The sequence below is a fragment of the Maniola hyperantus genome, chromosome 5 (assembly GCF_902806685.2).
Source record: "Maniola hyperantus chromosome 5, iAphHyp1.2, whole genome shotgun sequence".
Taxonomy (NCBI): Eukaryota; Metazoa; Arthropoda; class Insecta; order Lepidoptera; family Nymphalidae; genus Maniola; species Maniola hyperantus.
This window is the reverse complement of record NC_048540.1, coordinates 14254613-14267805: the sequence shown is the minus strand read 5'-3', so window position 1 is coordinate 14267805 and position 13193 is coordinate 14254613. Positions and strand designations below refer to the sequence as shown.

At 36.3% G+C, this 13193-nt stretch overlaps 2 protein-coding genes across 2 annotated transcripts; both read right to left on the bottom strand.

Moving 5' to 3' along the window:
• Nucleotides 1-3218: 3218 nt before the first annotated feature.
• Nucleotides 3219-12395, bottom strand: LOC117982195 (lysosomal proton-coupled steroid conjugate and bile acid symporter SLC46A3-like). Its single transcript, XM_034968513.2, has 7 exons — nt 11369-12395; nt 7501-7660; nt 7274-7375; nt 6776-6913; nt 5245-5328; nt 4748-4904; nt 3219-4025 (listed from the first exon to the last, which is right to left on the bottom strand). The coding sequence occupies exons 1-7, from the start codon at nt 12242-12244 to the stop codon at nt 3950-3952; spliced, it is 1593 nt and encodes a 530-aa protein (XP_034824404.2). The 5' UTR covers nt 12245-12395; the 3' UTR covers nt 3219-3949.
• On the bottom strand, nt 7669-11359 carry LOC138402407 (proton-coupled folate transporter-like). Its single transcript, XM_069498808.1, has one exon. It carries the CDS (start codon nt 9648-9650, stop codon nt 8808-8810), a length of 843 nt encoding a protein of 280 aa, XP_069354909.1. The 5' UTR covers nt 9651-11359; the 3' UTR covers nt 7669-8807.
• Nucleotides 12396-13193: the final 798 nt, after the last annotated feature.

Below are 13193 nucleotides of genomic sequence, written 5' to 3'. Positions count from 1 at the left end.
TCTATAAGAGCTATACTGTTGAAACTTGGTAAGTAGATGTATTCTGTGAACCGCATTAAGATTTTCAAACAAAAATAGAAAAAAATAAATTTTTTTGGGGGTTCCCCATACTTAGAAGTAAAACTCAAAATTTTTTTTTCATCGAACCCATACGCGTCTTTAAAAATGATATTAAGGTTTCTGATATCATTTTTTTCTAAACTGAATAGTTTGCGCGAGAGACACTTCCAAAGTGGTAAAATGTGTGCCCCCCCCCACCCCTGTAACTTCTAAAATAACAATGATAAAACCAAAAAAAAATATATGATGTACCTATATTACCAAGCAAACTTCCACCGAAAATTGGTTTGAACGAGATTTAGTAAGTAGTTTTTGATTTATCGTGCAAAATGTCGATAAAATACGATTGTAGTACGGAACCCTCAGTGCGCGAGTCTGATTCGCACGTGGCTGGTTTTTTCTATTAATATATATATAGCTGTTCGTGCTGATTCACTGATTGACTGACTGACTCACTCATTGATCACCTCTCCTGAACATTTTTGTATGAAAAAAAATTTTTAGACTGATGGTTTCGTATAGAAGACAAAAATTCATTCGGAACATAAATAAATAGAGAGCTGATGATTGAGGATTTCGGAGACGGGTGAAGAGCACGCTTAAGGTATATTGAAGATAGGTGGGAGGTGCTCGAGCAAATGTCATTCGAAACGTCATCCAATTGCCAATAAGCTGAAAAAAAATTCAAAATGGCGAAAAAAAGATGGCCACCATACAAACATCGTCGGTGTCTATCTCGGAGAGTATAAAAGATAGAAGAGCACTTTTTTCGCAAATGATGATCAGGATCCAAAGGTCTACTCGATGAATAGAAAAAAAATTCAAGCTGGAGGAATTTATTTTTCCATAGAAAATGTATGGCAAATAAAGTTCACGTTTTGAAAAACCAACGCTGCATGCTCGCGGACCACTTCAGTGGTCCGCGCACCCACGCGCCCTACTAGCTTATTATATATACGCACTGTACAAGACGGTGCTATTTAGTATTCTGTGGCACTTCTAACGTACATAACCAATGATAATATTGCGATACGGAATAGGGCTGTTGGACTTTGCCCCTACGACCTACCGAGAAGAAATAATAATAATAAATACACTTTATTTGCACAACCACAAGAAGGATTACATTAAAGAATAATAAACACAGACAGAAGGAAGATACAAAAGGCGGCCTTAACGCTAATTAGCGATCTCTACCAGGCAACCTTAAAGATTGGAAAGTATAAGGAAAATTAGACTGCAGGTGGTGTAACTATGTTTGATATAAGTAGCTAAATTAGTCAGTCATCATCATCATCATGATCAACCCATCGCCGGCTCACTACAGAGAACGGGTCTCCTCTCAGATTGAGAAGGGTTTTTGACCATCCACAGTCTAACACGCTGGCCATGTGCGGATTGGTAGACTTCACACACCTTTGAGGACATTATGGAGAACTCTCAGGCATGCAGGTTTCCTCCCGATGTTTTCCTTCACCGTTAAAAGCGAGTGATATTTTAATTAACTAAAACGCACATAACTCCGAAAAGTAAGAGGTCGAACCCCCGACCTCCGATTAGAAGGCGGACGTCCTAACCACTAGGCTATCACAGCTTTAGTCAGTAGTAAACATTAAATAATTTGTTTATTTGATACTAGCTTACGCTCGCGACTTCTTTCGCGTGGACTACACAAATTTCAAACTCTTATTTCACCCTCTTAGGGGTTGAATTTTTAAAAATCCTTTCTTAGCGGATGCCTACGTCATAATAGCTATCTGTATGCCAAATTTCAGCCCGATCCGTCGAGTAGTTTAATCTGTGCGTTGATAGATCAGTCAGTCAGTCACCTTTTCCTTTTATTATATTTAGATAACATTTGAATATTTTCCGTATCGGTCGAGACGACAAAGAATATATTATTTCACCTTGCTTTTTTTTAAAAATAAAGATAGCGAGCAAACGAGCAGGCGGGTTTACTTTTTGCATAAACATCAGCACTCAGATTTTAACAAAAGTAACTACTGTTTTTGCGTACCTTGAGCAGATGATGTAATTAAATTATTGGCCGTCGCGTCGCTCGTCGGCACAAACTAGCAAATACAAATACTAGTCTCTATCGTACACATTTTGTTTCTCAGAAAATAAGTAGGTAACTCTGGCGGCACTGAAATCTAGAGCCCCTGTGTACGACTTTAAATGATTATTATTATTATAGTTATCAGATGTTAGTGAAAATAACCAAGACTGACGATTTAGTGTACGAAAAGATTTTGACGACCTCCCTGGCGCAGTGATAAGCGCTGTGATCTTATTAGTGGGAGGTCCCGGGTTCGATTCCTGGCAGGGATTTGGAACTTTATAATTTCTTAATTTCTGATCTGGTCTGGTGGAGGCTTCGGCTGTGGCTAGTTACCACCCTACCGGCAAAGCCATGCCAAGCGATTTAGCGTTCCGATACGATGCCGTGTAGAAACCAAAGGGGCATGAGCCGCTTCCATCTTCTGATCTTCTGCGACTGCATCGTCACTTACCACCAGGTGAGTTTGCAGACAAAGGCTAACTTGTATCTGAATAATAAAAAAACGAAAGGCTAAATTCAGGGCGCCAAAGTCGGCCACCCATCCAGTCACCGATTTGGGGCTAACCGGGCTAACGTTACCTATCTGCTGCTTGCGCCGCGCGTCGGTCGTAAGTAGACCACATGTCCCTCATATAACTAGGTAGTAGGTATATAATAGTTTTTATAAGTAGAGATATTATTAATTTGTTTTATGATAGGAATGATTATGATAAATGTATTTAATTAACTATTAATTGCTCTATATTATTTGCTTTATTATAAATAAAAGACAGGGTTTCGTTGAATCTCGCGTCATAATGTTTTCAATTCACTCTGATGTTTGTTAACAGATCCCTTGAGGAAGTAAGCAGGCTTAACTAATATTTCGTCGGTTTCTTCGATAGACATCCACTGCTGCCATAAGATTCTTGTAGGGACTTCAGTTCTCTTTCTTTCTCTCTTTTTAGGGTTCCGTATCTCAAAAGGAAAAACGAAACCCTTATAGGATCACTTTGATTTTTTTAGAGAAGTATAGTACACCTTTAGAAAAAAGTTAGAAGATTATACAGTACCTACTTTTGAAGGATCTTAAAACAGAAGAAATAAAAGACAGAACCAGAAGTGTAGTGTCAGGATTTATTATGATACAAAAGTGTAAAGTTTTTTTTTAAATTATTAAAGAAATATTGTAAAATATTCGGGTTGCAGCATGGTTTCAGTCTATAGAAGGCTTGAACCAATGTTTTTTGAAATTATAGGACCATGTGCTATTTCACGATAGCTGTAGGTAGGTGTTTTTTTTTATTAATTTTCGGGTTTTCAAACCATGGGACATTTGGACTATTGTGATCACGTATTGGTTTTGGATCATTTGGATATTGGATGGCGACTTTTGTGGATTTTCATAATAATACTTAATCAAAGAAACTTTTGCATTTGTAAGTAGGGTTTACATATTTACTTTCACTTGCTGAATGAATTGGGTCTATGAGTAGTGTGTACCTATACTATAAGTCCCTCAAATTGCGCGTGGCCGCCATTTATAGTGACGTTAGTACTAGTGACTAGAGTGAAGTTTCGAGCTGATGGTATATTTTTATTTCGGCTGACGTCTAAATGACATCATTTCGATGTTATTAATAGCAATTTGCGGGTCTTATACCGTAAGTCGTATAAATTGAGAAGATGATGGCACCTTCATTATTATTCTCAACCTTACGCTAGTAAGGTAAGGTAAGACCTACCTACTGGAGTATTAATATACAGGCAAAAATACCCACTTTCGCATTTATAGGTATATATGGATTTTGTTCGTTATTCGCGTGATAGTTATGGGCATTAGGTACACTACATTTCTTTTAGTTCGACCCCGTTCTGCTTTTTTGATCTTCTTAGATTTCTCCTGTGTTCCCAAAACAGCCAACTGAAAAATACAGTTTTAACTTTTAATAGGCAAACTACGTATGAATTTTCGTTCGCTAAGCCGAGGTGAGAATATTTCTAGTTAATTGGACATGAAAATAATTTATTCAATTATTAGTTTTGTTTTTTTTTTACGATAGGTAGCGTTAATTAACACGAAACCAATCACGAGAAAGCTATGGTTATATGGTTGGAGTTTCTTTACGTGATCAAATTAGAAGTGAGGAGATCCGTAGAAGAACAAGTGGCAAGTGGGTAGTCATACCCTATAGGTACAAGTTTGCCCATTTCCATCTTAGAGCTGGCGAACACTACGGTAAATTTCCGTGCATTTTTTGCCGCAAAATCTATGAACTATAGAACTATATAGAAGCGCGCACACTTCGGAATTAATTCTGCACCGGATTTTAATAGATTTAAATTTTAAATTTACGGATTTTAAATTAAAACGCACTGCAACTCGCCGCACCGCAGTGCGCGCGCTCTCTTACGGCCGAAATTAATAAGCTATCTATCCACGATTTGCCCTACTAAGGAAACTAACTACTAAGGATTTGTGGTTGTATAGAGTAAACTCTATGTAAACTGCCAAATTTGTATCTTGTAGAGCAAATCGTGGATGGATAGCTTCGGCCGTTAGACTGCATCGACGCCACCAGGTGAGACGGTAGGCAAGGGCTAACTATACCACCGAATAAAAAAAAATGGCTAACGAGTACTCACATGAAAACAACCACTGCGGGTAACGTCATGGCGGCTCCCATGAGGAACACAGCTCCCGGCAACACCTCCATAGTCGCCACATACACTTGTGTGTAGAGAGGGACGTACACCAGAGGCATGAAGTTCTCCGTGAGGGCGAATATCGAGTTCACTTTGCCTGAAACAAGCCATTAGTTATGTGCATGAAGTTTTTTTATAAGGAAAACATCGTATCTCATTTTTCGTAACTTTACAGAAAAGCGCGTCAAAGATTTAAAAAAATTAACCTTAAAAATTTTGTCAGCACAGTAAAAAAAAACTAAAACGAGACAACCTCTGAAGACGTGTGACCTACCAAAAAAAAACAAACATCAAAATCGGTTCATATTTGACGGGGAAATCGGGTAACAAACATACAAAAAAAACATACAGCCGAATTGAGAACCTCCTCCTTTTTGAAGTCGGTTAAAAATAGAAATAGAATCTCGTACCAATTTTATTTAAGAGAAATAACTTACCAAATTCAGTAGGCAGGACTAATTTCGATACAATGGATCTCATTGCTAACAATGATGTCCCATTTAAAATATCCACCAGAGGAGCTGAAAAATATGAGAATAATATTAATTGTATGTGTAAGGCAACCCCAGTAACGGCCATCATACGTCGAAGCGAGAGAGCAGTAGCAGCTTGAACTAAAAACTACTTGTAAGGAACAGAATTTGCTTCGGGTGCGGGATGTTCTAAATTCAAATTACATTACATCCCTTAAGACATAATGAATTTCAGTACAATATTACATCGCTTAAGGCGTATAATGGATTTCAGTACAACATTACAACCCGGCTAAGTCATAGGAATCTTATGACGTACTTTACCTTTAGCTAACAGCCCCCTAATTGTGTAAGAATAACCATTACATCGCTATCGCAATCGTCAAGAAATTCTGGCCCTTGATTGACTGTGAAAAAATGTAAACAGCGAATCAACCAATCAAAGGGCAGAATTTCTTGACGATTGCGATAGCGATAGCGAGGAAATGGTTATTCTTATACAATCGGGGGGCAGGTCTATAATAAGCATTCTATAGAGCGAGTGGTGTGAAATAGTAGATTATTAACCAAGGGGATAAAGCAGTGTCTTCTGTCGCGGGTGACGATTTAAATCGCGAGCGTAACGAAGGACTCGAGGTTTACTCCCGAGCGTAGCGAGGGTGTTAAAAACTTAAATCACGAGCGAAGCGAGGGATTTAAGACGAGTCCTGAATGTATCGAAGGATTTAAGTTCACCCAAGACTAAGACAGCTTTATCACCGAGGTAAATACTCTACTTTTCATACCATTTGCGAAAAAATTAACACAATAATAATATGAGATAAGCATTTATTAAACGTATTTTTAGAACATTAACTTATTTATAAAAATAAATTAAAATAAACTTAACGTTTATGTATTTGAGGAAAACAAAAACGCGGCAAATTCCTAGACTAATATTTTTTGTCGGAAAAGCAAAGGCATCAAGCTCATACGGCCTTGTCGGTTTTCGTAATTTTATTTAATAATCATAACTGCATAATAAATGCGTATTCCTTTTTCAAAAAGATGTATAATGCTTTATATACAAACTCAATGGTGTAAACCTTCGTGGTTTTTGCTGTGTATAAATTGGATTTGTTAAACATTCTTTATGTTGGTAATTTAAAAAAAAAACACAGATGTAGTCTGTCTGTCTGGTGGGAGGCCTCGGCCGTGGCTAGTTACCATCCTACCGGCAAAGCCGTGCCGCCAAGCAATTTAGCGTTCCGGTATGATGCCGTGTAGAAATGAAAAGTTCAGTATAAATTTCGGTACCTAAGTATTCCAAATTTAAATCACATTATCTCCCTAGGGGATGAATGAAATTCAGTACAATTTTCTTTCCCTGTTTTTAACAGATTAAAAATGACTATTGTTATGTACGCTTTTTGTGGCATTGAATGTCACTTTTTTGAGCAAGTGGTACGAAAAATAATATAAGTTACTTAATAACCACCAAAATGTTTGTACTTACCAATAAAGAATATCCTTTCGTTTGGTGCAAAACAATACACAAAAGAGGCGGCAATTTTGCTGAGAGTGGATATGATGCCGAGGACAGAGTCGTGCCACTTGAGGTATTTACTGAACACCGTTATTGAGAAGATTGTACCTGAAATCATAATATTAAGCAAGCTATAGGTAGCTAAACACCAACAGGAAATAACATTAACATCTATTCGTATCAATACAATAATTATACTTCTATACTTCTATCTTGGGACCCCAACGCCTATCGGTTTTACGAACTATGTGCCCTGCCCATTGCCACTTCAGCTTCGCAATCCGTTGAGCTATGTCGGTTACTCTAGTTCTCCTACGGATCTCCTCATTTCTGATTTGATCACGTAGAGAAACTCCAAGCATAGCTCTCTCTATCGCCCGCTGACTGATTTTGAGTCTTTCTTATGAGGCCCATAGTGACCATAAACCATAGACCGTGGATAGATTACAGTAAAGTAATTAAACTTACCGATAGTGTGAGTAACAAAGTTGTAAGCTTGAAAAACACTGAATCTAACTTCGTCCCAGTTGAACCTGTATCTCGTGGAAATGTACATTACGGATATTTCACCTGAAATGATATCGTTAATTAATTAATATTAATTAATAAGTCTCCCTCTAAAGTTAGTTAAGAGATTGTGTGCAACGGAATTAGCCACAATATGATTTAGATTTTAGATTTAGAGCAAAACTTGCCATGCATAGGTCCGAATAGAATACTGACTACAACAAGCATGGTACATATCCTCAGCCGTCTGTTGTTCGGCCCATTCTTGAACACAACTGTGAGGGTTTCCTTAACGTTTCTCAGATCGAAGAACGTTCGGAAAAAGTGGAAAACTCCCTTTTTGTCGTGCTGAAAAGAGAATTAAGTAGGTATTATTACTTTTTTGTTAAACTACAAATATGCCCAATATCAAGACCCTTCTCACGATGACATGCAATATCATCATGAGAAGGGTCTTAATTTTATTGTGATTATTATATAATGAAAATAAAAATTATGATCTGAGCCAAGATAATATGACATGACAAAATGATTTGCAAAAAATCTTATAGATTGGAGTTATAAATCGATAAAGATAATAATAATCATGCATAATCAATTAGCCCGGCGGCGCTTGCCCAGTAAATTGTACCTTATTATGTAAAATATAATAATATATAATAAATACATAAAATGTAAAACAAGGTAAAAAGACTACGTGGCCAATCACCGAGCCGTTGTTGGTCTGACCAACTAAAATCGCTTACTGCGATACAAATCTTCAGCCGAAGACAGAAGGGTGGAAGACTTTGTTAACAATGCTAAAAAGCATTGCAGTAAGTAAATGGCCATCAGACATGCAAAAAAAAACCACATAGACCACCAAAAAACCACAAGTACAAAGTAATTTAAAATAAAGATTTGGAGGAGATTCTGTGAATAAGACTACTCAACTATTTCAGTCCTATGGCTACTATCTAGAGGTCTAATAAATTTTTAAATTGATCTTCATAATTTTCATTACTTATTTCAATTATCCAGAAACCTGAAATTATTATATCTATTTGTCAGTCTACTACAAGATCAAGATAAATGGTCTCATATTGATTATTTTTAAGGCAATCATATTAATTAATGTGTTTCATGCAAGCTAACTATTAAAAGATAGGCGTTATCAAAACACCTTATACAATAAGCATTTTTGAATGAATCTGAATCTTAATACGAATACGAAAAGCCGCTTCTCAGCCGAAGTAACCATTTATAAACTTAAAAATACACGTCATAATATTCTAAAAATAATTACATAAGTACTTTAGAAAAGAAAACTGTAAAACTCGGAAATCGGGTACCTGATTTCTAACTTATCTATTCCAATTTATTATCACACAAGTATTAATCAATCTGTTTTAATTTATATCTTTTTTCCTCGGTTTATAGTTACTTAATTCTAAATCTCTGATAAATTTCTCAGAAATATAATATGCTCTACTGTTGAGAAATTATTATTTATCAATCACGTATTTTCAACACTTACCAGTTTATGTTCTGGGGTGCGTTTAGGATCCTTTACGAAGAAAATAGTGTAAAGGAGATTCATAAAATGCAATCCACCAGAAAGACCGTAACATCCATAAAAACCAATCGTTTTTAATAGTATACCACTAACTCCCATCCCGATGGGAAATCCTACGGTTATACTAAAACTCAACAGTCCCATTCGAAAAGTTCTATCTGTATCCGTTGTTATGGCACTTATAAAGGAATACGAAGTTAGAAATATGATACACCACGAACCAGATAATCCGTCAATGAGAGCTTCACTAATCACAAAAATTTCCAGATTGGTCTGCTTTAGAAAGTATGTGTTAATTATTCCATTGACGCAGACCAGACACTGTCCCGTAACAGCGTAACATAAAAAGAATATTCTATATCCAGTTTTGTCTGAAAATGATCCAATGAATAGAGCCAACATGCAAGGAATCGATGCTGTAATGTATGTTTTCCAAGCCATAGCCTGAGCAACAAGACGCTGGACTGCTCTCTCGTATGCATTTTGATCACCTAAAGTTTGTGCTCTCAGAGCATCACAGATTTCCGTAGTAAAATTTAAATTAACCCGGCATGCCTTCTCTATACTAAGATTTTGAGATGTCAATACGGATATGATGATTCCAAGTATAAAAAGAAACGTCGAAGGCTCCACTGTTATATTTTTCATTACATAAAGGCAAGTTTCTTTGCATGTTCTTTTCGTTTCTTCATCATTTTCTTCGTTATTATCTTGTAATCGATCGGTTTCTCCGAATTCTTCTCTGGGATTTTCAGTGGTTATATTATTTCTTTCTGCAGTCATTTTTACTGTTAATTGTACATGGAATTTTTGATTTTTTATTTATTACTCAGCATTGTTTTATGAAAACATATTTTATAACTCGCAAATCGTCTTCACTAATTTTACTTAAAAGAATAATGAGTTACGAGGCGTCAAAATTACTATTGATAAGATTGATTTTATCAGTAAGTCTATATAGTATTTAATTATTAACAGTTAACGAGACAGATAAAAAATTGTGTTTGAGTCGTTTGTAATATTGAAATCGTTTTGATTCTTTCTATCTAATACCACGTTTTATTTTTATTGTAAGAGGAACCGACTATAACAACGTGTTAACATTGACCATAAAATTGTTTTACCATCCTTAGGCTGAACTCATGTGAAAAATAATATGTATTTGAAAAGTAATATTTAATTTTTCATTTTCTTCTAGATGGAGGTACAGAAACAGTAGTGATAACCTAGTTTTAAGATTAGCCTTTAGAGGGTCCGGTTCAATATTGGGTACGCATCTCTAACTTTTCGGAGTTATGTGTGTTTTAAGCGATCATTTGCTTTGACAGTAAACGAAAAAGTGTTGAAACCTGCATGTCTGAGGATTCTCCGTTATATTCACAACGGTGTATGAAGTTTGTCAATTCGCACTTGTTCAGCGTGATGGACTATAAATCTTTCTCATTTTAAGAGGATACCCATGCTCAGAGTGGACTGGCGTAAGGTTGAGAATATGAAGGTAATGCCATCAGCACCTTCATCTTCTCAATTCATACGACTTACGGTATAAGTCCCGTAAATTCATATTGCGCTGTAACCATGTCTCATTAACATCGAAATGACGTCATTTTGACGTCAGCCGAAATAAAAATATACCATATACGCTCGAAACTTCAGTCTAGTGCTGACGTCACTAAAATGGCGGCCACGCGCATTAGCAATTTGCGGGACTTATACTTACTAAGTACTTTTATAAACACCTCTGAAGGTACCTATTTCTTAAATAGTTTAATTAATTCTTATCGCAACTGTAAACTATCTAACACCTGGCTAGACACAAAATTCTGATAGTGAGTGGAAATCAACGTTCGATTTGATGTTGTTGTTCGTAATAATGTATTAATTAGGTCATCTGTGAATTGATAACAAAATCAAAGCTATCAATATTAAATTAAGAAACTCATTTGAACTTAGTACGTAGACTTATCTAAATATATTAAAAGAAAAGGTGACTGACTGACTGACTACCCTAGGGCTCACCCCCAGGCGGAGCTTCGCGCTCGCCACCCACCCATAGTCAATCCGAAACAACAACAAAAAACTGACTGACTGACTGATCTGAACGCATAGCTCAAACTACTGGACGGATTGGGCTGAAATTTGGCATGCAGATAACTATTATGACGTAGGCATCCGCTAAGAAAGGACTTTTGAAAAATCAATCCCTAAGGGGGTGAAGTAGGGGTTTGAAATTAGTGTAGTCCACGAAGTCGCGAGCATAAGCTAGTCTATCTAAATATATGAAAGGAAAAGCTGACTGACTGATCTATCAACGCATAGCTCAAACTACTGGACGGATTGGGCTGAAATTTGCCACGCAGATAGCTAATATTAAGTAGACCCACTAAAAAGGATTTTTGAAAATTCAACTTTAAAAGGGGGTAAAATAGGGGTATGAAATTTGATTTTCCCACGTGGATGAAGTCGCGAGCATAAGCTAGTTAAAGTATAAAAAGACTCACCATTTTCTGTTCAGCACTGCGCTTTTTATCCTTTAGAATGAAAATATTGTACAGCAAATTAATAAAGTGCAGGCACCCACCTACCCCATAGCATCCATAAAAGCCAAACTTTTTTAACAATATACCACTAATGCCCATTCCTATAGGAAATCCAACTGTTAAGCTGAAACTGACCAATCCCATACGGAATGTCCTATTATCATCGTTGGTCACATCACTTATGTAAGCGAATAAGGTCATGAGGCAAACACACCAGGATCCACTCAGTCCATCAATTATAGCATCTGTAAATACTAGCGCTTCTAAGTTGAGTTGAGTAAAGAAATAAGTATGAATGATACCATTGAGGCACAGTAAAATCTGGCCGATAACTGGCAACATGATGAAGCCTTTTCTGTGACCAGTTATGTCTGACCAAGATCCTATGAAGAGAGCCAGCAAACAAGGTATAGTTGCAGTAATGTTAGTTTTCCATGACATAGCCTTGGCGACAAGCTTTTGAACGGCTCTTTCATATTCGTTTTGTTCACCTAAAGTCTGTTTTCTGAGGGCATCACAGATCTCTGAGGAAAAATTTAAGTTCACACGACAAGCCTTCTCTATATTCAAGTTTTGCAATGTTAAAGCTGTCAAAATGGCTGGAATTATATACAAGAACATCACTGGCTCCACTGTTATATTCGTTAATATGTGACAACAAGTTTCTTTGTACGACCTTTTGGTTGTATCCTCTCTTTTTTCAACATCTTCTCGTAAATGGTCTGTTTCTGAGTATTCTGTTTTACTATTTTTATTATTCATTGTTTCTGAAGCATCGTTCTCTGTACAACTTTTTATTCCATTTTCATGCATATTAGGAATTTTTTCAGCAGCCATTTTATTTTTTACCCGTAATTTGACGTCACTGAGTTTACTTGATTAATATATTTTGCTTTTACTAATTTAACATTATTTTATTCCAAGAACAGCTCTTGATACATCAATCTCACTGAGGAGAATAAACTGAAATTCCCCGGTCAAAACAATAGTATCGGAACGCTTCATTTATCAATTTATGCTTTAATCACTTTGGTAATAAACAGTAAAATAGTTGGATTAAGGTTGATAAAGAAGAATACAGCAAGTTTCTTGCTCAATATAATGTCTGAACTAATCGGAATATCAACATAGATATTTGATAACATATTATTATCACGAAGATTTATAATATTGAAATAACCGGGTTTTAATTCTAGTCACCATCTACTTACTAACTTCGAAAAGACACGTGGAAGTCAAAGTTTTTAATTTGAATATTTATTTGTAATTATGGTAAAAATAGCCACATCATGAAGCGTCTGGCACATTTCATAAAAATGATGCTATTTTATGAAATATTACAGTGACTATAAACCACATCATGAGCGGACCGAGGCACCTCATGCATCATGAGGTGCCTTGGTCTGCTCACTGATAATTAATCATTTAGTCTGGATTTCCTTCAAGAGCTTCTGGCTTCTCGCTTTACAACAACATCCCTAGGGTATGAAAAACAAGGCTGCATGGGTGGAGTTCGGAGTGCTCAGGTTTCATTCTGGGCCACATTCACTAATCTCATGCATTTTTATGGGCTCTCTACTTTTTGGTATTACCAACAAAGCCAATTTTTTTTAAATTCATTATAGGCAAACGCTTGACTACAACCACACCTGATGGAAAGTGATGATGCGGCCTAAGATGGGACGCGTTCACCTAGAAGATACCTATTTACTCTTGTGTATAGTACCTACTAATTATTTGCCAATAATAATATTATGAAATGCCACCATTTTATAAAATACAACCT

Bases quoted from the DNA above. Each gene is read 5' to 3' on its own strand.
- LOC138402407 (XM_069498808.1), bottom strand. From the start codon at position 9,650: ATGACTGCAGAAAGAAATAATATAACCACTGAAAATCCCAGAGAAGAA.
- LOC117982195 (XM_034968513.2), bottom strand. From the start codon at position 12,244: ATGGCTGCTGAAAAAATTCCTAATATGCATGAAAATGGAATAAAAAGT. The intron at 7,376-7,500 runs GCAAGTTTTGCT...ATATCATTTCAG, and splicing joins TCTATTCGGACCTATGCATG to GTGAAATATCCGTAATGTAC. The intron at 4,026-4,747 runs GTGAGTACTCGT...TGTATTTTTCAG, and splicing joins CCCGCAGTGGTTGTTTTCAT to TTGGCTGTTTTGGGAACACA.